The sequence below is a fragment of the Hippocampus zosterae genome, chromosome 2 (assembly GCF_025434085.1).
Source record: "Hippocampus zosterae strain Florida chromosome 2, ASM2543408v3, whole genome shotgun sequence".
NCBI lineage: Eukaryota > Metazoa > Chordata > Actinopteri > Syngnathiformes > Syngnathidae > Hippocampus > Hippocampus zosterae.
In genome coordinates, this window is record NC_067452.1 from 18,125,855 (window position 1) to 18,150,848 (window position 24,994).

Sequence of the window (24,994 nt, forward strand, 5' to 3'; positions counted from 1 at the left end):
GATGCGTCTGCACAATCTATGACAGGATCGTAGCAATACCTGACTTATAGAAGTGTGGAGCAAATACAGCCGAACGTGCAGCCTCCAAGCGGGCTTCCTCTGACCACCGCGAGCAACACAGGCGATGAGAAGAGGTGCAAAGAGCCGCGACGCACGCGATAGATATGTTTGGCCAGAGTGACACCCTCAGAGGAGTGGTGAAGATACACGCAGTACGCACTGGCTCGAAAAGCGGAGGCAGCCCAGCAGACTGTGGTGATCTGCAGTTTTAGGTTATGTGAACTGGGGGCAGACATGAAGTAAGCCCATTATTAGGTCTTACTTCAAATAAGCACAGATCTTCATGTCATTTGAACAACATGATAGTTGACAGCATTTCCTGCAGCAGGTCACAACCTCTGACTTTGACGGTGTCAAAGGCCAACCTTTTGTTTTCATGCGCACATCCAAATGTGCTATGTGTTCCTAACTACCGGCACATTCGCTGTGTTTGGTGGCACGGTGGGCAAATGTTTCACACGTTCACTTCACAATTCCAAGATTCCGGACTCATCATGTGTGGATTCTGCATGGTCTCCCCCTTCCTCCTGCACGCCTCCCCCAGGTGCAAAAATTCATGTTAGGTTAATTGAATAATCAAAATCGTCCATTGGTGTGAACCTCAGTATGAATGATTTCTTTGTCCATTGTAGCCTAACGGGTACCCTGCCCCTCGCCTAATGTCAGGGGCATTCAGATCACCCACAATGCTATAGTGGGGATAAGTAGTTCCGAAAAAAGTTGGATTTTATTTTTGTTCATTCACGTTGTCAATATGATTTCAACAGACATGTTTTTAATCACCAAAATAACGCGCCCCTTCTATAAAAAACAGCATTATACTGAATAATACGATCATGAAGCATACCTGTTAATTTTTCGGAGCGCCAACCTGTATAAACTACCAAAAAAATCCTTATGAAGAGCAAAAAATCTTTATAAAATACCAAACCATTTTATATGTCAAAATAATGGCAGAAAAAAAACCCACGGAATTTTCAATGATATTTATTGTAGATCTCCATAATACAATGTCTTATTAATGTCTAATCATCAGTCTACTTAGTGGCATTACTGCGTTCAGAGTTGTATTCCTGTGTTACTTTTTTCACCAACTCCAAATCATTTGGAGTTGGTGAGAAAAAAAAATACGGAAATTTTCAGAATCCGTATGATTTGTGCGATACGGCCATATATACGTAAGATTCACCACAAAATCCATATGAACTATGACTAAACCGTATGAGTTGACAGGTATGATGAAGACAAATCTTTCTTTTCACAGTTGTTGAATGAGGTAACAGTGTAAAGCGCTTCGAGTTCCCGAGGAAGAAAAGCGCGATATACTGTAAGTGACAGCATCTGGTGATGTTTAAACGTTCTGGACTTTAGGCTGTAATTGACTGCATAGGATTTGCAACTACATAAAAAGTGAAAGATTGTTTTATGATTGTTCATTTGTCCAATTACCTTTGGTCCTAAAAAAAGTGGGAGGCGTTTATACAAACTAATCCCTGTACCACTCACCTGATTTTGATGAGAATACCATCAAATTAAAGCTAAACGTCTGTGGGTCTTACACATGTACTTTCTAATTCATTGAGGGGTCTTTGCAGACAAAACGATGGGAACGGTGTCAATGTCCCCGATATTTATAGACCCGACCGTATCGACTTTGTTCCGTTATTTTCAGCCGCTGTTAAAGGGGCTACCAAGTCCCTCCCCATTATGTTCAGTGCAAACCTTCACTCTGGCACCGTCCTGCTGACGTTGCCGCCTTGTTGGGAGGAGGCGCCAAGCAACAAAGCTTCACAACTCTAGCCATCTGCACCATCCAAAGCAGCACAGCATCAGTGGAAATAAACTCTTTGAAAGTTACAGTATCTTCATAGATTTTTGGGACCACTTCAATTGTTTCCTATGAGATGGATTCGGCATTACGGCTGAAATAGAACTTGTGTGACTGCAAGCCTTTGGGATGAGTCTAGAGTGACTCTGAAGACACAAGTAACTTCAAATACCTGCTAGTTGCGCTCTCAATACAAGGTATGGGGTATTTGCTGAGCAGCAACTTCATACGTGCCATATCGGAACATACCCGTTTGCTCCATGAGTCACAGACAAATTAATTCCCAGTATAAGATAAGATAAGATATCCTTTATTCGTCCCACACTGGGGAAATTTACAGCCTCCAGCAGCAAGAATGTATGTAGAAAGAAGAAAGGAGAAAGAAAAAAAAAAAAAACAACAAACATCTATGATTTTGTTGAAATGTTTTCATTCCCTTTTGCATGCCGCTGGACTACTGAACACTCTCCATTCGCACAAAAAATGCTTCTTTGATCCCTATTATGACTGGTGATTCCCTCAATAATATGGAACAACCATTTCCGTCACTTCTGCTAAATAAGGCTCTGCTCGAAAACAACTGATCAAACCTGCTTGAGATGGATCAAAGAGAGTAGATTCAACTTACACAGAAATGTTTTTTTTTTAACATTAATCTTCAACGCATAAATAATTTAGAAGGCAGTTATATTTGTTACCTCAATATCCATATACAGTGGAGCATCTGAAGTAAACTCCTGACCTCGTACTGTTCAGAATTCAACCATGTATTTTGAGAAAATATGACTCTTAAGTTCAAACGACAAAGTTCCAACCACCGAGTCACAATATATTTTGAACCCACACACTGAGTGTACCTCGCCAGTTCAGTGAGGTGCACTACTAGTGAGGTGTATGATGAACTTTGGTGTGTGTGTGTATATATATATATATATATATATATATATATATATATATATATATATATATATATATATATATATATATATATATTACTATTTAACATTCCCTCATTTTAAATTTCCACTTGTCAAGTTAAGAATAAGCCTCATAATAATTTTACATTATGTTAACAGTGGTTATCTTACAATGTAACACTGTGAATGGGACTAGATAGATAGAGAATACAGATTTTTGGTCTGGAAAATTTTTCATCCTGAAACATATTTCTAGTTTTAAACTTCGCTACTGGAAATATTGTTTCAAAAACTAAACAAATTACAAGTGGACAAGTATTACGGTTCCACAATCAAATCATAAAGCTCTTGTTGTCATCGTCAGGACGCGCAACTCTTGAAGGGAATGGTGAGCAACACATTAGTTGTTCGAATCTAGAGTGTGATGGGCCACAGCCATGCACATCAGCCACATACACACACAGAAAGCCCCAGCACTAACACTCAGAGGTGTGGCACGGCTGTAAAAGTCCAATCATAGCCTGATTGATTTTCACAGCTCTCCAAGGATTTGGTTGAGTCGATATGGGACTCTGTTAGACAACTAAAGACATGATTGATCCGGCATTCACGTGAGCCTCCAACGTTTCCATGACTGCGTGTTACAGCAGGAGATATGTGTAAAAAGAGGGGAAAAAAATCAGTTGCTTGTTAGCAATGAGCACACACATGCTACTGTTTGAGTGCAGCTTGTGTCAGCGCGTCACATCGAATATTCACTCCCTGTGCATGGGCCTGATAAATCATTAATGCCGTGTATTTGGGGAGCTCTCTTGGAACCAGCCTCTCGCACGTCACTCTTGCGTGTTACTCTTCACAGCCCTTGAGGTCTTTCCTTCCCCATGTTCGGTTTAGATTCTTCTGCATCCACTGGTCACTCATGTTGGATCGTGCCTTTGCTAAGTCTCGCTTGGCATTCACTGCATGGGAGATTCTCCACTTCTGCATCTAAACGGCGCTCTCATCTACTGCAAGACTTAAAAGTAGGGCAGAAGCCTCGTTGGACACATCTTCACACAAATGGCAAAACCCAAGGAAAACATCCAGATCCATTCTGGATGTGTTTGAAATACTGTATATATTTAAGATGTTCATAAAGATCGGCAAAGTCTGATAAATGAGGAGCTACCGATACTAGTGAGGTACCGTCACCAAGAAAAACCAATACATGTGCATAGTAATGTGGACGGGTCTTCATGTTCTGCATGTTCTTATCCGACATAGACAATCACTGTGGTGCGTGTCCCGCATCCCGACATACTCAGTCAGTCCCAGATAGGAGGAAAGGCGAAGCAGATTAAATTATACAGGAGAGAACAGAAATAGCTCCGGTGTAGCGGCCGCTTGGACACACCGGTGAGAGTCACCACAAAGCAGCAACTAGATTAGCCCCGGACAGAAAATTGAGTTTTGGAATATGCAGTAAAGGCGGGGAATAAAAGATGACTCGAGAAACAATTTAGTGTCCAGGTTGCCTCGTAAACCAAATGCCAATCCTGTAACTCCCTGACTTTGACAAGCTGACAAGAAGATTATTAGTCCATCAAGCAGTAAAAGAGCCTCAGACTGAACAAAATGTCTTACCCAAAACATGCAGGAGAGACAGACCCACGTCCTCGCCCTTCCGGCTAGAGCAGAGGGCAGAGAAAGAGAGGCAGTGGGCATCCCGACCCAAGAAAAGAGGGTTTTCCAGCTCATATGATAAAACCGCAATATTTCCATGTATTCCCGGCGCTGCCATTCAGGCTCCAATGGCGACTGTGAGCCATTAGAGATGTAAGGTGCACAAATGCTGTCGAAAGGAAAGATCAGTCAGTGTAACCCCGTCGGGGCTCCGTCCTTCTCACGCTTCGCTCCCTCGCTCTCGGCGCCTCGGCCACTTCTGCTGGCTGCTCCTGTCAACTAGTGCCACTTTATTCTGCGAAGGGAGAATGAGGAGGAGGTGGGCCAGGAGATGTTCTGTTTCTCCCTCCCAGATCTTGTCAGACTGTCTCTCTCTGTCCATTCGCTCCTCCTTAACTCCCCGAATCACTTCAACTTGTTCCCTCCGAAATCCAAAATGGCACAAATTACGGGCGCAGACAGATGTTTCATTTACAAGATCACATCAATCCCAGCCCCCGCGCTGACGCTGTCGGCAGCTGCAAAAGACAGATAGGTGATGGAGGTGCTAGCTTTTATGCAGTCAAATTTGACACAAATGCTCGCAGACCAAATTTTCTCCAGACGCACTTGGCAAAGTCTGCAAATACAGTATCTCGAGCGTATGCCCTTCGGAGGCTAAACATTTGCAGAATAAGATTTGAGAGACGAGGTACGAGGCGTGAACTCACACTTGCAGCATGTGTAATCAAACTTTTATGAGTGAGTTTGAGCATCTTCCTTCTGAATGTCAATAAAAAGCAGAGTAACAAATCAGCATTGTATCAGAGGGCACATTACATCAGACCACAATTAGACCCATAAAAGCCCAAGAGACGATTCATTTTGAGGAAATACCCTCTATTGATTGCTCTCTAACAGTTATTTTAGTCCAGAGGCTAACCTGACACATATTCTTTGTATGCATGTGTGTGTGTGTGTGTGTGTGTGTGTGTGTGTGTGTGTGTGTGTGTGTGTGTGTGTGTGTGTGTGTGTGTGTGTGTGTGCATGTGCATGTGCATGTGCATGTGCATGTACACTGTAAACGTGATGGCAATCAACAGAAACTTTGGCAGAGCTAATGACTATGTTCTGAAATGATTTGGAGCGTGCATGTGATCCATAAGAGACTTTTTCCTGCAGCTAAACATTCTATTTTGGCTAGCCAGCAGCCTCTAGTGGCCTCCTACAAACTTTCAGAGGTTGGTTGCAGATTGTTTCAGCTTGCCTGCATGTTCACCGCAATACATTCAACATAGCAGTTTGCCTCTGGTTTGTTGGTGATTTTATACAGCCAAGAGATCCAGTGGATCACTCCTATGGGAGTGAGTGGTGGTGTTTTCTCAGTGCGAAAGTTGCATGGTGAGGTCAGACCGCATACCACATCCAAAATCCCCATTGGCAAACATTTGGGTTTTATTTGAAACAATGAAACGAGAGGCGGAAAATTTGCCCTTCCTTCTCGCTTGCTGAGGAATCCATCATGAGAGTGATTTAATAGAAGAATAACAAAGCATCCATCACACTGAGTGTCACCCTAGAATACTGCAAGCCATTCAGGGACCAAATGTCCAATTGCCTGCGCAACTGCATGCCGTTCACCCACGAGTGGCTGGCATTACTCGTTGTACTGCGTCGCACAATTATGAACACGGGGAAGGTACAGTATTATGATGCGACTCTACGGCTTCAGCAGGACATTGGTCAAATGAATACGGAAAAGGCAACACCAAAGAAAGGAAGAGACCAGAGGACGAAACAGGGAACCAAACAAAGGCATATGGAAATGATGAATAGGAGATTATGGAGAAGGAATGGAACAGAGAAATAACAAGAGCGGAAGACTACAGGTGGAAACAAAGGAAGAAAATGAGGAGCAATGTACAGTTGGATCAGAAGTATTTGGACCAGTTTTAGGCATTGCCGCTCTCAAGCGGCGATTTCTCCAAATTCTCTGAACCTTTTGATGATATAATGCAGATGTGAGATGATGATGAAGAAATCTCTAAATTCCTTGCAATTGCGTGTTGAGGAATATTGTCGCTAAACTGTTCGACTATTTTCTCACACAGTTGTTCACAAAGAGATGAACCTCAACCCATCTTTGCTTGTGAATGATTGAGCCATTCAGGCAAGCTCCTTTTATGCCCAACAATGGCAACCACCTGTTCCCAGTTAGACTTTTCACCAGGGGGATGTTCCAAACAGGTGTTTGATGAGCTTTCCTCAACTTCCTCAGGTTCTTTTGCCACCTGTTACAGCCAATTTTCTTTTGCTGTTTTTTTTTTTTAATTTCATTTGACTATTACTGTTTTTTTTTCAGCATCCGGCATATTGGATGTGGCCTTTGTATTAGCCATTAAAGCGACAAATACTTGTAAAATTGACTTGCAATGACATCACACACAACCCCTCCGTGAGTCGTCACCTTACCGTGGTGGAGGGGTTTGTGTGTCCCAATGATCCTAGAAGCTAAGTTGTCTGGGGCTTTATGCCCCTGGCAGGGTCACCCATGGCAAACAGGTTCTAGGTGAGGGGCCAGACAAAGCACAGCTCAAAAGACCCCAATGACGACAAAAATAAATGGATCTCAGTTTCCCTTGCCCGGACGCGGGTCACCGGGGCCCCCCTCTGGAGCCAGGCCTGGAGGTGGGGCTCGTTGGCAGGCGCCTGGTGGCCGGGCTTACACCCATGGGGCCCGGCCGGGCACAGCCCGAAGAGGCAACGTGGGTCCCCCTTCCCATGGGCTCACCACCCATGAGAGGGGCCAAAGGGGTCGGGTGCAATGTGAGCTGGGCGGCAGCCAAAGGCGGGGACCCTGGCGGTCCGATCCTCGGCTGCAGAAGCTAGCTCTTGGGACATGGAATGTCACCTCTCTGGCAGGGAAGGAGCCCGAGCTGGTGTGTGAGGCAGAGAATTTCCGACTGGATATAGTCGGACTTGCCTCCACACACAGCCTGGGTTCTGGTACCAGTACTCTCGAGAGGGGTTGGACTCTCTTCCACTCTGGAGTTGCTCACGGTGAGAGGCGCAGAGCAGGTGTGGGCATACTCATTGCCCCCCGGCTCAGTGCCTGTACATTGGGGTTCACACCGGTAGACGAGAGGGTTGCCTCCCTCCGCCTTCGGGTGGGTGGACGGGTCCTGACTGTTGTTTGTGCATATGCACCAAACAGCAGCTCAGCATACCCACCCTTTTTGGAGTCCTTGGAGGGTGTGCTGGAGAGTACTCCTGCTGGGGACTCCATTGTTCTGCTGGGGGACTTCAATGCTCACGTGGGCAATGACAGTGATACCTGGAGGGGCGTGATTGGGAAGAACGGCCCCCCCGATCAAAACCCGAGTGGTGTTTTGTTATTGGACTTCTGTGCTCGCCACGGATTGTGCATAACGAACACCTTGTTCAAACATAAGGGTGTCCATATGTGCACTTGGCACCAGGACACCCTAGGCCGCAGTTCGATGATCGACTTTGTAGTTGTATCATCGGATTTGCGGCCGCATGTTCTGGACACTCGGGTGAAGAGAGGGGCGGAGCTGTCAACTGATCACCACCTGGTGGTGAGTAGGCTCCGATGGTGGGGGAAGATGCCGGTCCGTCCTGGCAGACCCAAACGTATAGTGAGGGTTTGTTGGGAGCGTCTGGCGGAATCCCCTGTCAGAAGGAGTTTCAACTCCCACCTCCGACAGAGCTTTTCCCATGTTCCGGGGGAGACGGGGGACATTGAGTCCGAGTGGACCATGTTCCGTGCCTCTATTGTTGAGGCGGCCAATCTGAGTTGTGGCCGTAAGGTGGTTGGTGCCTGTCGTGGCGGCAATCCTCGTACTCGCTGGTGGACACCAGCAGTAAGGGATGCCGTCAAGCTGAAGAAGGAGTCCTATCGAGCCTTTATGGCCTGTGGGACCCCAGAGGCAGCTGACGGGTATCGACTGGCCAAGCGGACCGCGGCTTCGGTGGTCGCCGAGGCAAAAACCCGAGCGTGGGAAGAGTTCGGTGAGGCCATGGAAGCCGACTTCCGGACGGCTTCGAGGAAATTCTGGTCCACCATCCGACGTCTCAGGAGGGGGAAGCAGTGCACCACTAACACTGTGTACAGTGGGGATGGGGCGCTGCTGACTTCGACTCGGGACGTTGTGAACCGGTGGGCAGAGTACTTCGAAGACCTCCTCAACTCCACCAACACGCCTTCCTTTGAGGAAGCAGAGCCTGGGGACTCTGAGGTGGGCTCTCCTATCTCTGTGGTTGAAGTCACCGATGTGGTTAAAAAGCTCCTCGGTGGCAAGGCCCCGGGGGTGGATGAGATCCGCCCGGAGTTCCTCAAGGCTCTGGATGTTGTGGGGCTGTCCTGGTTGACACGCCTCTACAACATCGCGTGGTCAACAGGGAGAGTGCCTCTGGATTGGCAGACCGGGGTGGTAGTCCCTCTTTTTAAAAAGGGGGACCGGAGGGTGTGTTCCAACTACAGAGGGATCACACTCCTCAGCCTCCCTGGTAAGGTCTATTCAGGGGTGCTGGAGAGGAGGGTCCGTCAGGAAGTCGAGCCTCAGATTGAGGAGGAGCAATGTGGTTTTCGTCCCGGCCGTGGAACAGTGGACCAGCTCTACACCCTTAGCAGGGTCCTTGAGGGTATGTGGGAATTCGCCCAACCAGTCTACATGTGTTTTGTGGACTTGGAGAAGGCGTTTGACCGTGTCCCTCGGGGAGTTCTGTGGGGGGTGCTTCGTGGGTATGGCGTACCGAACCCCCTGATACGGGCTGTTCGGTCACTATACCACCGATGTCAGAGTTTGGTTCGCATTGCCGGCAGTAAGTCGGAACCGTTTCCAGTGGGGGTAGGACTCCGCCAAGGCTGCTCTTTGTCGCCGATTCTGTTCATAACCTTTATGGACAGAATTTCTAGGCGCAGCCGAAGCGTTGAGGGAGTCTGTTTTGGGGGCCTCAGTATTACATCCCTGCTTTTTGCAGATGATGTGGTGCTGTTGGCTCCTTCAAACAGGGCTCTACAACTCTCACTGGAGCGTTTCGCAGCCGAGTGTGAAGCGGTTGGGATGAAAATCAGCACCTCCAAATCTGAAACCATGGTCCTCAGTCGGAAAAGGGTGGATTGCCCCCTCCGGGTCGGGGAGGAGATATTACCCCAAGTGGAAGAGTTTAAGTATCTTGGGGTCTTGTTCACGAGTGAGGGCAGGAGGGAGCGAGAGATCGACAGGCGGATCGGTGCAGCGTCTGCTGTGATGCGGACGTTGTATCGGTCTGTCGTGGTAAAGAAGGAGCTGAGCCAAAGGGCGAAGCTCTCAATTTACCGGTCGATCTACGTCCCAACCCTCATCTATGGCCACGAGCTATGGGTCGTGACCGAAAGAACGAGATCCCGGATACAAGCGGCCGAAATGAGTTTTCTCCGCAGGGTGTCCGGGCTCTCCCTTAGAGATAAGGTGAGGAGCTCGGTCATCCGGGAGGGGCTCAGAGTCGAGCCGCTTCTCCTCCACATCGAGAGGAGCCAGATGAGGTGGCTTGGGCATCTGATTCGGATGCCTCCTGAGCGCCTCCCTGGTGAGGTGTTCCGGGCATGTCCCACCGGGAGGAGACCCCGAGGAAGACCCAGGACACGCTGGAGAGACTACGTCACCCAGCTGGCTTGGGAACGCCTCGGAATCCCCCGGGGAGAGCTGGAAGAAGTAGCTAGGGAGAGGGAAGTCTGGGCTTCCCTGCTAAAGCTGTTGCCCCCGCGACCCGGCCCCGGATAAGCGGTAGATGATGGATGGATGGATGGATGGATGGATGGACATCACACAATAAAACGTACTCAGGATGCCGTATTTGTGAATGTCCTGTAAATGTTGTCTATGGTAATAGTTGGCAGCAGTTGTCGCAAAGGGCGCCATTCAAGACAATAGAGAGCGGCAGTGCTGCGTGAATAGTGTACAGTAGCGTCACATATTTGGAACAAAGTAAGTTCTGTCTGTGGGGTATTCATTCTAAATGGGCCTGCCATGCATGTCATGTGCCCCCCTTAAGGGTCTTGTGACGGGTCTGGTCCAAATAGTTCTCGACCGATCTGTAAATGATAACAAGAAACAGGACATTAAAAGAAAAGGCTTTGATTTCAAATGAAAAGAAAGAAAGTGAATAACGAGGCCATAGAAGGGGAAGAACACAAGTCGAGAAGAGGAAAATGAAGAGAAAAGGATCCATATGTATGCGCTGCCATGGTGTCACCATAGCAACGGAAAAACCTCTGTACATCATCAGCCCTCCACCTATTCCCCCATCTGCCTGTTACGCCATCTCCTGCCATAACCCAGGCCTGGGACCGTGTGATCTTGGTTGCCATGGAAACTGAACAGCTCACGGCGGTCCTCGGAGGGGAAGACTCGGAGACTTACCTCTCCACTTTCACCTCCCAGTCAGTCACATGATGAGCTCTGGCACTGCAGCTGGAGCCATCAAACAAGACTAAAGGGAGGGGGCTAAGAGTGTTACATCATTGCACCCTTTTTTATTTTATTATTATTATTTTTTTTTTTGCAACCCCAAAACGCATGATTTATCTGAAAAGTGCAGCACAATGAGTGCTTAGGTTTGATGAAATCACACACCTCCATGACAATATTAACGAGCAAGCCTGCAGACAAGCTGCTCAGCAAGCCAGCCAAGTATTCATGCAAAACATTTACACACACACACACACACACACACACACGCCGGGTTTGAGCACGGGTGTAGAGATAAGGAGCTGCGGCAATTGAGTGTGGGGGGTGGGGGGGGGACGAGGGGATTGGGGAAGGTTGGATTTTGGTGCTGGTAGGAGGGTGTTGGGGCTTGATGTGATGAGCAGATGCAGCAATGCACGCTACATTCGTATTGAGCATTTTGCACGGATTTGAAGTTTGAAAGCTTTTAGATTCAAATTAGCCAAAGGACTGAATTATAGTGGGGAGACAGAAGATGATGTATTCTCAACAGTGGGAGAGATTATTCTTAGTTGCCATAAAAACGTTTGTCTTTGTGTTTGCCATTCAAATAAAATGACTAGGAGATGCTTTCCATGAGAGGATTAGCACAGGCATGGCTGTCCTCGTGTGAGTCTCCAACTTTGAGTATGGCAAAATGTCATTTGGCCTTTCTATGAAGACACATTATTACGATTACCTGTCACGCAAAAAGTCAAAAAGGTTGGATCGCTTGGAGATTAGCATACAGAACCGATACCATTCCTTCAATCCTGGACGGCCTTTATCGCTCAAGCATGTGTGCCATGACAAATCCTGGCGAAGGGACGAAAGTCTTCCCCCAGCCAACAGCAGGACGTGCAATGCGGATAATAGTAGACTACAATTTGCGATCGGAAGGTGACCCTGTTCGTCCAGAACATCCATTGACCAGTTGATGGCAATGAGTACCGAGCCCGAGTGGTGAATCCAAAATCTGAGCCCTTCTATTTGGGCAACAGCTGCATGGGGACTATTTTCACTTGTAACCCTGACCTTGAATCAGCACTTTGAGGGGCCATCATGCACTGAGGTGCCAGCATGACAGGCACCCCCAGAAACGCATCCACACCATTCGTATGCTTTGTTCAAGCTGGTGGTATGCATGTATGTTATGGTTACTTTCATTTGGATAATGCTCTTGACCGATGTTTCTTTTCTGCAAAAACACTCCTTTGGCTATTTGGTGGTGGTGGTGGTGGTGGTGAGGGGTGTGTGTGAATGGTTCACATCCATCATCAAATGACATGATGCACAGAAGCTAACTGGCAGATTTGCAGAAGAGAGAGTCTCCCGAACCATCCAGTCACTCACATCCCTCCTCAGCCTTGGAGGAATCTTACCTTGTCTCGCTTGAACCCCCGCAGAGGAAACAAGCATGCGAAGAGGAACTTGCCCCAGCTGATGACGGCAGCTAGGCACCAGTTGAGGCGAGCCATGCCTGCGTTTGCTTCCTCTTGTCTGCGAGCCCCTTATTTCCGGCTCGGCCCCAAGGTATGATCCTGTAACCCCCACCAAAAACAATGTCAAAAAAAAAAAAGAACCCTCACAAACAATACACTCCTAGTCGAACAACATTGTCTGGTTTTCCATTGTGACAAATTTGAACAACCTGCCTGGTTGTGTCTTTGCCAATGCCAATCTGTAGGGTGAATAACAAGCGTCTATGTAAAGCTACGAATTCCCCCAAATTGGACAAGCCCCCTTGGTCGGATGGTTTAGCACACACCAAAGCCAGGCAACTGTCTTCTCGTCTGTCCATAAGTCACCGGTCCCCTCTCTGCTTCCCAAGCCAATCTAGATCAATTTAAGAGTCATGAGCATCGGCGGTTGCATAATGCGAATAGTCCGCCACTCATCGACGGCAATGTTACACACATACTACAGAGGCATGTCCCACACTCATTGGCTTGTCTCTCACACACACAGCACTCGCCTTTGGCAGAAGAAAAGAATAACATAGAGAGAAAAAACGTTGTCCTGGCGCATACATCCACAGGGTGACGAGCCCCCCTCTCATCGCACGGCTCCCCTCTAGGCTCAGGATTCCCGGTGCTTTGCGCTCTCACAGTTACACACCGTTGCTGCTCTCGCTCTCTCTCTTTCTCTAACACACAGACTTGCAGTGATGCTGCAGCACTTACTCAGCCAGCAAGGGGAGGGGGTGGATGGGAGCAAAAAAGTGTGTGTATTGGGAATGGAAGGTTTAAAAGAAAAGGGAAAACAGAATGATGGGAAATGAGAAGACAAGGATCACCAAACAAGCATACAGCGTGCATCGCTTGTGTTTAAGAGGGCAGCTGAGGAAATGACGAGCGGGAGGTGCACGCCAAATATTGAGTGACACAATGAAAAGAAAGAGAGAATGGATGAGTCAAGATGCGTGGATGGGAGACATGCATGGGGACAAAACAAAGATGCAGGAGGGAGAAAGTGCTTGGAGAGCAGAGAGCACCGATCAAAACACACGCATACGCACGCCAGTATGCGCAATGTGCACACAAAAAGCAGACTGTGTGTAGCGAGATGATTTTGGCATGTGAGCAGAATTGGGCTAAATGGAAAGAAGGAGCGAGAAGAGAGACATTGAATCATTGCGTCCTCCAAGATTGTCTTCCTCCTCTGTCTCGTTCTCTCTCACGCACGCACACACACACACACACACACGGACGTACTTTGAAGAGCAGACGCACACAAGTGCGCGCGAGCACAGAGGACTGCAGGTGGTGCACGGGCTCGTTCACTGGTGCTGCAGTCTCTCTACGCTTCAGTAGTAGCACATTTTCACTGCAGAACGCTTTTCTCTCCCCCCTTTCCCAGTCCGACCCAGTGCATCACCGCCGGCGCCACCACCACACCAACGCAATCACAACACATCAAAGCAGTGAGCAAGGCAGATACACAAGTGGATGGAGGACCACATCGAGCCTGCGGGGAGATGGGAAATGCGTAGGAGGATTAGGTACTGGGGCAAAATGGTAGCCCATATGGAAACAATGTGGCAATAAAAATATGCCTTTGGACTGGAAACCAGAAAACAGTTCAAGCTCATGTATATCGTGCCCGTCACACTGCAAACACGATACATAAGTGAGTTTTGAGAACCCCCCTTAATTCATTAATCAATCACTCGCTACTTATTTTATCATCTTACCAAGCTTGTGGCAGGGTAAGCATGACGCAAGCTTCCTTAAAATAAGATTGGACACATTTGCTGGAGAAGAACTTGCGAAACCTTGAAACCTTCCTTCTGCCCATTTTCACTCTGTAAGATGCTCCAATACTTTTGATCACATGGTGCGCTGCAACGATCATCAAATCAATGGGTGATAAAGGCAATACCCAATGTTATAACTGTCCTGCCCTTTGATTTATGAATAACAAAATGAAATTGGCCCCACTGCTGGACATTCACAGACAGAAAATCACCAAGGTATTATCTGCTCACTTGGCAATGCGCCGATCATCCTCATTAAGCCTAAGCAACTTGCATAAGTACTCCTGACTTCGATTGACCGGCTTGTCACACTGCCCATCCATGAGAGTGGAAAGCCTGCGGGAAAATGAGGGCTGCCAATACTACAAAAACAAACAACAAAACAGCAGCATGTCTGCCATGCTAGCGCATACTCCACTGGACCGGATGTTTCTACCAAAGTGCTGGCTCTATAATCACCTGTGTTGCTACATCGTTTCAATTATGCTATTATTCTTGGAGAATTGAGCAACCCCCCCCCCCCCAAAAAAAAACCTCTACTTACTGTAGCTCAAAAGACAAAGCCTATCCAAAATCTGTTGGGGCCCCTCAAAGAGAGTCCTCTCTCTGCTGCTCTTCTCCCTCTACACGAACGACTGCACTTCAACACACACAGCCATCAAACTCAAACGGTGGCACCCCTCTACCCATTCTTGAGGACTTGCACACCGCAAGAAAACAGACAAGGGTACGAAAAATCCTATTGGATCCCCCTCATCGTGCCCACCACCCCTTCCAGCTACTCCATTTAGGTAAGTGCTATCAAACCATGTGGACCAAAACAATGAGACCTTCAAACAGCTTCTTCCCTCTCCCCATTAATTCCTAAACAGTAACTCAAATCCATAATGGCTTTTTGCATTTTTGCACAACCAGGTGGAACCAGGTGATCATTGTAGCTCCAGTTCACTACATTCTTGAACTTGTCATTGATCAATATTGCACGACACCAGACACTTGAAAGCACTCAAGGACTTTGTGTATAATTGCACACTGAAAGTTGTACCTCAATTATTGCTACTGGTCACTTAAAGAATGCGATTATCTGCACCAACTGCACAACCATCATAGTATTGTACTGCACCACCGATCAGTTTATCTCTGCTCAATGACTCTGCACATTGTCGCATAGCTGTCATTTGGTGGTACTACTGCACAATGGTGCCCTTAATTACGGAAAGTCTTTTGATCCTGACTTCATTTATACTAGTGTAGCCTTTACTACCAGAGACCAATTCCTTGTGTGTTCTACATACTTGGCCAATCAAAATAAGTCTAATTATTCAAGCATTTGTCAGCAAATAAAACGAGAAGATAAAAAAAATGTGTTTAATAAATAAACAACTGTGGAAACAACAACAACAACAACAATCCCAGTGACCTCCAGTTCTCTCACAATGGATTGGCCTGCGCTCTGAATGACAGCCAGACCATTTGCTACCCGCCCACACAGCCCTCCATTCCTGCACCAGCATCCCATTCACATTCAGGGCACACAGTGTATACTGTATGGAGCAGACACCAGATTAGGTCCCATCACACACCTCATCATTCACTAATGTGCTGACTCATCCATCTTCCACTTCTCTCCCACTCGTCCTCTCGTTCCCTTCTTTTTAAATTGGATCCCAATCTTTTCTCTTCTCTTGATGCCTTTCTCTCTCTCTCCCTGCACCTCCCCCTTGGCTGCGACCTATTCTGCAGCCATCCGTCCGCAACAACTGCCGACAATGGTGACACTTTTTTGTGTGTGTCAAAAGCATCCTACGTCACATTTGCACCCGTCTGATCCAAGTGAAAGCACCACAGAGAGAGGTGACCCAAGAGGCCTGCGATCAATGGTTTTGTCTCGTCACCGAATGTGCTTTGATCACCCACTTAATGAAACTGGATCATTGGATGCGAGAAATCCACAAGCGTCTCAGCCTGAAGATGACAATGTTGTTTTCAGTATATGCAATGTTTGGGTCAGGATGAAGGCTTGCCCAGAGCGACCCGCGGCTCATCACTGGATAAACCTCCAGGTGACAGCTTTGTCTTTAGCGGGGCCAAATTATGTGAGGGGACGGAGATGTACTTAAAGTAGAGGACCATGAGTGGTGACACATCCAGGGCCAGCTGCCAAGGTAAACTCACTTATCCATCCGGGCCATCCCCTCCTATTCTACTCCAGCGACATCTTTTTGTGCACACCCAAGGGAGGAGGAGTGTATGGAACCTTTTGGGAAATACTGTACCACAAGTAATCCCCTTCAACCTTTTTTCTGTTGATGGAATTTTATATCTAACTTAATCTCTGTCGGACTGTGTTACAACATTGTCAGAAAAATAACAAACATTTCCAAATTGATAATCTAGCAATGATGTTAAATTCAGTTGTGCTCATAGGTTTTCATAACATTTGTAAAAATTTGGGGTAAAATAAGACTACCGGACCATCTCGTTATATTTAATATTGTTCATGTTTTGTTTGATGATTATGCGATTCTGAAATGCCTTACAGTTTAATTTGAATCACAGGAAAATCAAATGTGGCCTACCCGGTGGTCCAGCGTGTCTACATGCGTGGCAGGCTGATTGAACTAAATTGTCCGTAGGTGTGGGTGTGAGCATGGATGGTCGTTCGTCTTTGTGTGCCCGTGTGGGGATTAAGCAGAGCAGAAAATGGATGGATGGATGGACAGATAACATCAAATGTATTTGACCTGATCATTCATGTTTTCTTAACAGGATGGTATGCATCTCTCAAAGGTATGTAAATGTGTCCACTTTTGTGTATGTAACTTAAGGTAGCTCCCGTTACAAAAAATGCTGTCCTAAATCCCTTTTGTGGCACTCATTGAAACATTGCCAAAAGCAAACAGAAAGCATATGCAGTATATGGAGTACATGTCAGTGGGGCCTATTTCCATGCCCAGTGCAAATCGCAGTCCAACTGTGCGCATGAGTGTAGTTTTCTTTCTTTTGGTATTTTGGTCGACAGGTGCAGTTAGAAAGGGGTGTTTGCGCCAATGTGGCAGTGAACATATCCGATTGCTTCCCTGCCAATGGAAACGGCTCCTCTCATTCCCCTTAAATTAAGCGCAGGAGAGGCGCACACAGTCTGTGACATTGCGGAAGCAGAAAAATACTTGCTGGAGAACGTGTCAAAGACAGAAGTGTGCAAAGTACGTTTATGAGGAAATGCAAGCAGATCTCCACTTGAGGATCATTTAAAGCAGAGATCACCGCTGGGACTTGAGTACTTGGAAATTGCCTTCCACTGCAATTCTTCACCTCTGTGTTTGAACCCCCTGCTGCTCCCTGCATAGCTGCATTGAAAAATATGGTGTGTTGAATGTAGTCCATTTTACTTTGTCAAGTGGCTGCACACACTAAAATTGTCTGGATTTTTAAGTAGATGAATAGACTTCTTAAAAATATACTTGGATCCAGATGATTTTATTTCATTCCACCACAGCTTGAAGCATTCAATTAATTAATTTCTACAGTGATTCCGTGGGATCGATGCATGCTAATGTCATATTTATGAATGAAAAAAAGACCACCATCCACCACACAAATTCACCAAAAATGGTGCCACAGCTTCGACCTGGCTGCAATTGGTCTGAAGTCGAGTCTGCTTTCAGTCGCCAGAATGTCAGGTTGGTCGGGGGACATGTAAAGGAAAATGCTGTTGGTGCGCATGGAAGGCCCAGCATGGTGCAGGGTGGTCTGCCACATTCCCAAACATGCTAAACAAGACTTAGAGACAAGAAAATGAAGATGTGCCAGTTTTTATGCCAAGCGCATGTGCGCGGTCTATGAAAATAGGAACCTCTAGTTTGATTATTTTGTTTTACTATTATAATCAAAAATTTATTCTGATCTTTGCATTTGTTGTACTTTCTATTTATGTTGGTGTATACCTATCACTATATTTCTATGCTGATTGGATGGGAGAAAATACAAATAGAACCTTATGACGAGGAATGTGAAGTCAATTACAAGCATGCATGTTAGCAAATTGTTCTGTTCCTGGGCAAAGGGTGAGAGTCCATTCTTTATTTTGAACAAATATTTTTCTTTTATCCATTCCTGTATTTTCGATGCTATTCATCTTGTTTGAATGCACAAGGACTTGGTGCCTAGCTTGAATGGATACATACAGTACAAAGAAAAGGTACAAATAAGAAAACTATAGTCAGTCCAATTCCGTCACTGAGTGGGTACTGAGCCTTTCGGGCTGCACTGACGTCAGCCAACTGAACCGCAACCCAATCAGTGATCATATTTTCACCCAAATGATGAATTTGAATTGTGACCTGATTTTCATGCCCCCAAAGGCCCCATGATCATAATTCGCCAAATGTCCTTTTGTCACCTTTACTGTCTTGCTTCATTGAGCCAGACAAAGATGGCTGATCTTGGTGCAGCCGCAGAAAGCTGCAGATAATCAGCAATGTACGTGCCCATGATAAGCTCCAACCGGCATCAGCCAGACAACAGCAACGCGATACGCCTCAACAGTTATCGCCACAATCAGCTGCAGCGCTGGGCCAAATTAAAATCGACCCCCAACTTAAATCCACACCCTTAAATCTTCCGCTTGCCGCAGATTTTGCTGCCAATAGGAGGCCATGGCACAGTGTTGGCTAACTAGCAATTAATACGTGTGAAGTGAACATAAACATGGAATGACCGAAAAGTCTGACAAGGTCATTGTCAATGTCAGTTTATAGTTCAGGATGTGTGAAATAAAAATAAGTCCTTGGAGGCAGCAGCAGGAAAATATGTGTGAGGCTGGAAAGAACCGGTGCCGAAAGTTACGCTTTCCTCCTGCGCGTCTGACATGACTGCTAGCTTACATCCCGCTGCTGACTTGGCTGTTCTCCAGTGGAGTTTGTGTCATGCGTTTAGCTCCGCTAATGTTGCTACCCATGTAGGTTAAAGACCCCCTTGTGGTCGACAAACACACCAGCGCCGGGGGAGACGTCTCAAGGTTAAATCCATTCCTGCAGTAAAAGTTGCCGTTAACAACTCAGAGCGAACCAACACAGCGATGCATTATAAGTTTGATTTGCTCTGAGAGAATGGTGAGTTATATATCTATGGGTGAATTAATCACTTCATTCTGGCTGCTGTGCTCAGAAATCTGCAGAGCCGTCATTCCCTAAATGGGCCAAGGAATCAATTGAATGACCTACCCCTTCTAATTATATGCATTCATCACCAATCACAGCCTTGGACTTGGATGCAAAATGATGCTGCACTATAAGGCCAAAGTGACGATGAGCCTCCATCCGGTTGATTCCAAAAATCTCCGTCAGGACTGTTATCTGGGACGGGGCCCGTCCGCTGCCAGCAAGATCAAGATGAGAGAGGAAGGAAACAGTGCAGCAGACAGCAAGCATCACATAATGTACAAGTCTCAAACCCAAGGCCCGGGGGCCAGATCTGGCCCGCCACATCAGTTTATGTGGCCCACGAAAGCAAAGCAAAGATGACAACTTTGTGTTCCAAAATTTCAAATTCTCATATGTAATAAAAAAGAGAGATATTGTAAGCATTTTCTTGTTAGCAAACCCTTCACTGGCGTTACTTAAAGTTGGATAAAGCTTTATTCTTGACTTATTGATAGGGTTTCACAGTCATAACGGCCCTCCAAGGGAACGGTAACTACAATGTGGCCCGCGACAAAATTGAGTTTGACACCCCTAACATAATGGAATACAGAATAATACGACACTGTAGTTCAAGGTTATACGCCTTTTGAGATGAGCCTAACAAATCATATATGGTCAGTGCTACAGCAAAACAAGGTGGCAGAGGGCCACAGCCACGTAGCTTTGCTGAGAAATCATGATAAAATGTTTTTATCAGGCAGTCATTCAGCAGATTGATAGGACATGTTGTGGGCCAAATTTAGAAACCACACACACACACACACACACACACACACACACACACACACACACACACATTTCACGACAGTGATACCAAATCTCAAATGTAATGCTTAACTTGCGCTTTTGAGTTGCAATTTTGGATGAGAGGTAGCGATTCAACTCTTATGACAGTGGATTGCTAATGTATGGTAAAAATGGCTGGAGCCACAAGAGGCAGAAAGCATGCATGTGCCTCTCCTGGGGGAATATTGGAAACGAACCATTCTAAAGACATTGTGTTTCAAACAGGACACAATTTGAGGCATGCATGCACAACTGTCGCAGGGAGCTAGATACACATATGGTGAGACAAACAACGGTACACACAGATTTACAGCTGAACGTGGCTGAGAGAATACAGTGCACGCTCGCGTTCCCACCTATGTGCCACATTCATTTGTGACGGTGACAAAGAAAAATCATCAAAAGTAAAACTTATTGTGTGCATGTGGACATGCTGTAAACCGACGGTGATCTTTTGCAGGTGCGAATGGACTCCCCGCCTTTTCTTTGCTGCCATCGCTCTGTTGCCATGGGAGACACTTATGTAAGCCATGCCTAATCCTGTTAACTGTCACTGCGGGTGCCGAAGAGCAGGGGTGCATTACCGCGCTTTAAAAAAAAAAAGTCCCTTCTTGGTGATTTAACAGAGGGCGAAATTGTCTTGGGCTGTGCGATAAAGTGATTTTAAGCTCTCATTGGGGGAAAGGAGAACAAGAGAGGCAAAGTGGAAACTTATTGGCTGGCTGTGGAACCGCCCACAATGAATGCAGAACCGTATTTCATGTTGATTTAATTTGCAGCATGCTAAGCTAGCCTCCGCACATAAACATCAAAGCACAAAGTCTGAATGCTGCTTCTGCACAAGCAGAAAGTATGACGCTGGCTACTTCGAAGCTGATAAACAGCGAGAAGCGAGACAGATTTTTGAACACTCAAGGCAGAGACATGCATGAACAGCCATGCAGTGTCGTCCCCCTATTCTCTCCACTGCGTCGTGCTCCATTAGCTTTATTACATTCTCTTGGCTGACGGCCGTTATTGTGCAAGGTTTGATGTGAAGGTCAACATGAGATCCCACACAGACATTTTAGTCTCTGCCAACATAAACAAAACAACCATAGTTGTAACGCACAAGAACACATTTTTGTTCAACTCATCATCACTGCGCTGCAACTGCTAATCGCAGCGCACACAGGAACATTAACATAGTGGTCGCAAAGGGAGCATCATCATCAGGTTTACCTCTAGTGTCGCATTGCTTCAATGTTAACAGGCACCAGAGGAAGAGGTAAGCATTTCATGGCCCTTAATGACATATTAGCGCTGTTAACCATCTGGCATCAATGTAAGAAATACAGTTCAGTAGATCACGAAAACAAGTGCAATCCTCTGGGCTCGAGGCTGGCCATTTATGTTCATCTTACGACACTTTCTAAAACCAATGTAACTGTGTTAATGCATATGTAATGAAACTCCACAAAAGAGTGTGTGTGTGTGTGTGTGTGTGTTGTCTGACAGTGTTATTTCTTATTTAAATTCTTTATATACATCACTACACTGATTCTGGCTCTATAAAGAAACTTTTGGTAGATCGAGACACATGAAAACTACAGTCCGAGAGTGGCTGCCTTTTCCATCAGCTGCTATATTTTGTTCTCCTACTTCTTCCTTTCATAACTTTGCTGCTGTGAATTGGGAATTTCTCTATTGCGGGACTGATAAAGGGTTTCTTATCTTATCTTACTTTGCTCTTTTATGTACCCTTCACCCCCTCTCTTTCATTCTCAAAATGTAATTGTTTTATACTGCATTTTGAACCAGATTATATCATTGGTACTCCAATGTACCAAATGAATGATGTCATTTGGATTCCAAGAGGCCGTGATCGAGCCTCAGCTGACTATGGAGAATGCCCCATCCATCCATTTGCTGTTCTGCTTATTCTCATGAGAGTTGTGGTCCTGCTGTTGCCTATCCCAGCTGTCTTCGGGCAGTAGTTGGGGGACACCCTGAACTGCTGGTCAGCCAATCGCAGGGGCACACATAGACAAACATTCACACTCACAGTGACAACTATGGACAATTTCGAGTGCTCAATCAGCCTGCCATGCATGTTTTTGAATGTGGGAGGAAACCAGAGGACCAGGAGAAAACCTACACAGACACAGGGAGAACATGCAAACTCCACACAGGAAGGCAGAATTGACCCCTGTACATCTGCAATGTGAGGTGGATGTGCTAACCAGTCAACCCCCGTGTGGTATATGGGGAATAATAAGAATTGGAAGCTCCATCTGCTTCCAGTAAAAAAGATTGTACTCTTACCAGTATTATAAAAATAAGGTGTCAGTGAGAAAATGTGGAAATGTCTTCTTTTTTTTTCAGACAGGATTTTTCTGTGTTAAACAAATGAACACTTTTAATATGAACGATAAGAACTGATTACCTTGGAGAACGCTCACCAACGTTACCACAGATGAATCACCGAATCTGACAGGAAAAAATATCGGGATGCTGAAGAGAGTTAAGGACAGGGTGAAAGAGGACAACCCTGAGCAGGAGGTAATTTTCCTACACTGCATAATTCACCACGAAGCACTGTGTAAATCCGTGCTGCAGTTTGACAACATAGTGAAGCCAGTTGTGAAACTTGTCAATTTTATTCGAGCGAGGGGACTTCACCATCGTCAATTTATTCAATTCCTTGAAGAAGCCGACGCTGATCGCACGGACTTATTGTACCATTCTAATATCCGCTGGTTAAGTTGTGGAAAGTATGTCAACGTGTGTGCAAGCTCAAACGGGAGATTATTTCATTTTTAGAGCAATTTGAGAACAGTGACAAGTTTCCTGAGCTGAATTGGCTTTGTGATTTTGCTTTTACTGTGGACATACTGACACATATGAACGAACTGAATATGAAGCTCCAAGGGAAAAAACAGTTTGTACATGAAATGCAAGCAAACGTCAAAGCCTTCAAAAGCAAGCTGATTTTATTTTCAAAGCAAATGTCAGCCAAGTCATTTGCTCATTTCCCCACACTGGCTACGTTAAAGGAGACCCCACAACATGTGAAAAAACACAGAAAATCACTGAATGACCTGCATGAGGAATTCTGCCGTCGCTTTTGTGATTTTGGAAAAATTGACAGGGCACTTCAGCTGGTGTCATGTCCCTTCTCACAAGACCCGGACAGTGCCACAGGAGTTGCAGTTGAAACTGATAGATCTCCAATGTGACATGATGTTAAAGGACAAGTTCCCCTTCCTGATAACTGAATGAGTTGTATGCTACGTTAAGTGCAGCCAAATTTCCAAACATCTAGACCAGGGGTGTCCAAACTTTTTGCCAAGGGGGCCAGATTTTATGTGGTAAAATGTCGGGGGGCCGACCTTGGCTGACGTTCTTTACATTGAACAACAATATTGTTCAACAAATTTTAGTAAGCCAGTCTGTTTCACATTTCCATTTTTATTTTAATTTCAACAATCTTAAGAATTTCTTTTGGTTCATTTGAAACAGGTATATCACATGCAACTGCTTATTCACTTGACTTTTTCTTAAACAGAAGTCTCCTGAGTGCAAATTGATTGATTTGAAACATAAAATGTATCACCATGACTTTTCAATAGTCACAAAACCTTTGACTCGAACAACAGGGAAATGAACAAGCAATACACATATCCACAACTGCAAGGATCATTTGAAATATGACATATCAGTCAATATAAACACGGAGTGATGTCTTGTTAACTCATGAGTGATGTCTCGTAGAGTGCTACTGCCTTCTAGTGTCTAAATGCTATTACTCATTTAGTGAATGCTATTACTCATTTAGCCACTAGAGGGAAGCAGTACTCTATAAAACATCACTCACCAGTCTACGAGACCTCAGTCAATGCAACACGTGTTCCACTGCGCCCAACCTGCGGGCCAGACGGCACTGATTTTATGACAGGGGCCGAGGGCCGGATGAAATTCGACCGCGGGCCGGATTTGGCCCCCGGGCCGGACTTTGGACATGCCTGATCTAGACTATGGCACGGAGAATGCTGGTGTTGTTTGGCTCGACATATGTGTGTGAACAGACTTTTAGTGTGATGAACAGTAACAAAGCACCCCACAGATCTCAGATGCGTGATGAACACCTCAGATCTGTTCTGAGAATTGCGACAACACGATTCCAACCAGACTGCTCGCCATTAAAAAGTATGTTGATACTTTAATGCTTTTGTTCTGTTTATGTTTAATAAGTTCTTATATGTTAATAAATCTATCTTGTGCTGACCCGGCCCATCTATCAAATTTTAAAAGTCAATGTGGCCCCTGAGCCAAAACGTTTGCCCACCACTGGGTTAATGGGACCGGGATGATTCCAGTTGCAGCCTATCTACTTTGTACTGTATGTAAACAGCCTCATTTACATACAGTACAAAAAAAATATGCAAATAGGTGTAGTGAAGACTACCAACCCAACTTGCATACACGCTGATTTAATGCCACAGCAGCCTCCCTGCTAAGGTCAAAGGGTACACAGGCGCTCTTTAAGCTTACTGTTGGTGTCTGCTGAACATCTGGTTCCCTTGAAATACTTTGCTCCACTGCCAGGGCTGCCTGGCAAAATTTAAATCAGCGTTCATTAGAAGACAAACAGAACCAGCGGCAGTCAGCAGCCATTTTTGTGCCAGCTCAGCAGGAAGAGCGGCGGTGCAGCGAAGCCAATATAGATGCTATAATGTGAAAGCTTGCATCCGACGCGCACCGTTAACATCCTCACTTCACTCCTGCAGATGACACTGAGGCGGATGCGTCATACTTTTGTATGCTCTGCA

At 45.8% G+C, this 24,994-nt stretch overlaps 1 protein-coding gene across 6 annotated transcripts in view; it reads right to left on the minus strand.

Annotated features, from left to right (window-relative positions):
- Nucleotides 1-13,523, minus strand: part of tns1a (tensin 1a) — a 57,776-nt gene extending 44,253 nt beyond the window's left edge. The window contains exons 1-2 of one of the 6 annotated variants that reach the window (XM_052057664.1): nucleotides 12,913-13,523; nucleotides 12,320-12,478 (exon numbers count right to left, since the gene is read on the minus strand). In XM_052057664.1, coding sequence (XP_051913624.1) covers nucleotides 12,320-12,415 — 96 coding nt within the window. In that variant the 5' untranslated portion in view covers nucleotides 12,416-12,478; nucleotides 12,913-13,523. Of the gene's footprint in view, nucleotides 1-4,428; nucleotides 5,235-12,319; nucleotides 12,479-12,912 lie in introns of those variants that run through there. The other 5 variants (XM_052057667.1, XM_052057663.1, XM_052057665.1 and 2 more) reach the window with 5 other exon arrangements.
- Nucleotides 13,524-24,994: the final 11,471 nt, after the last annotated feature.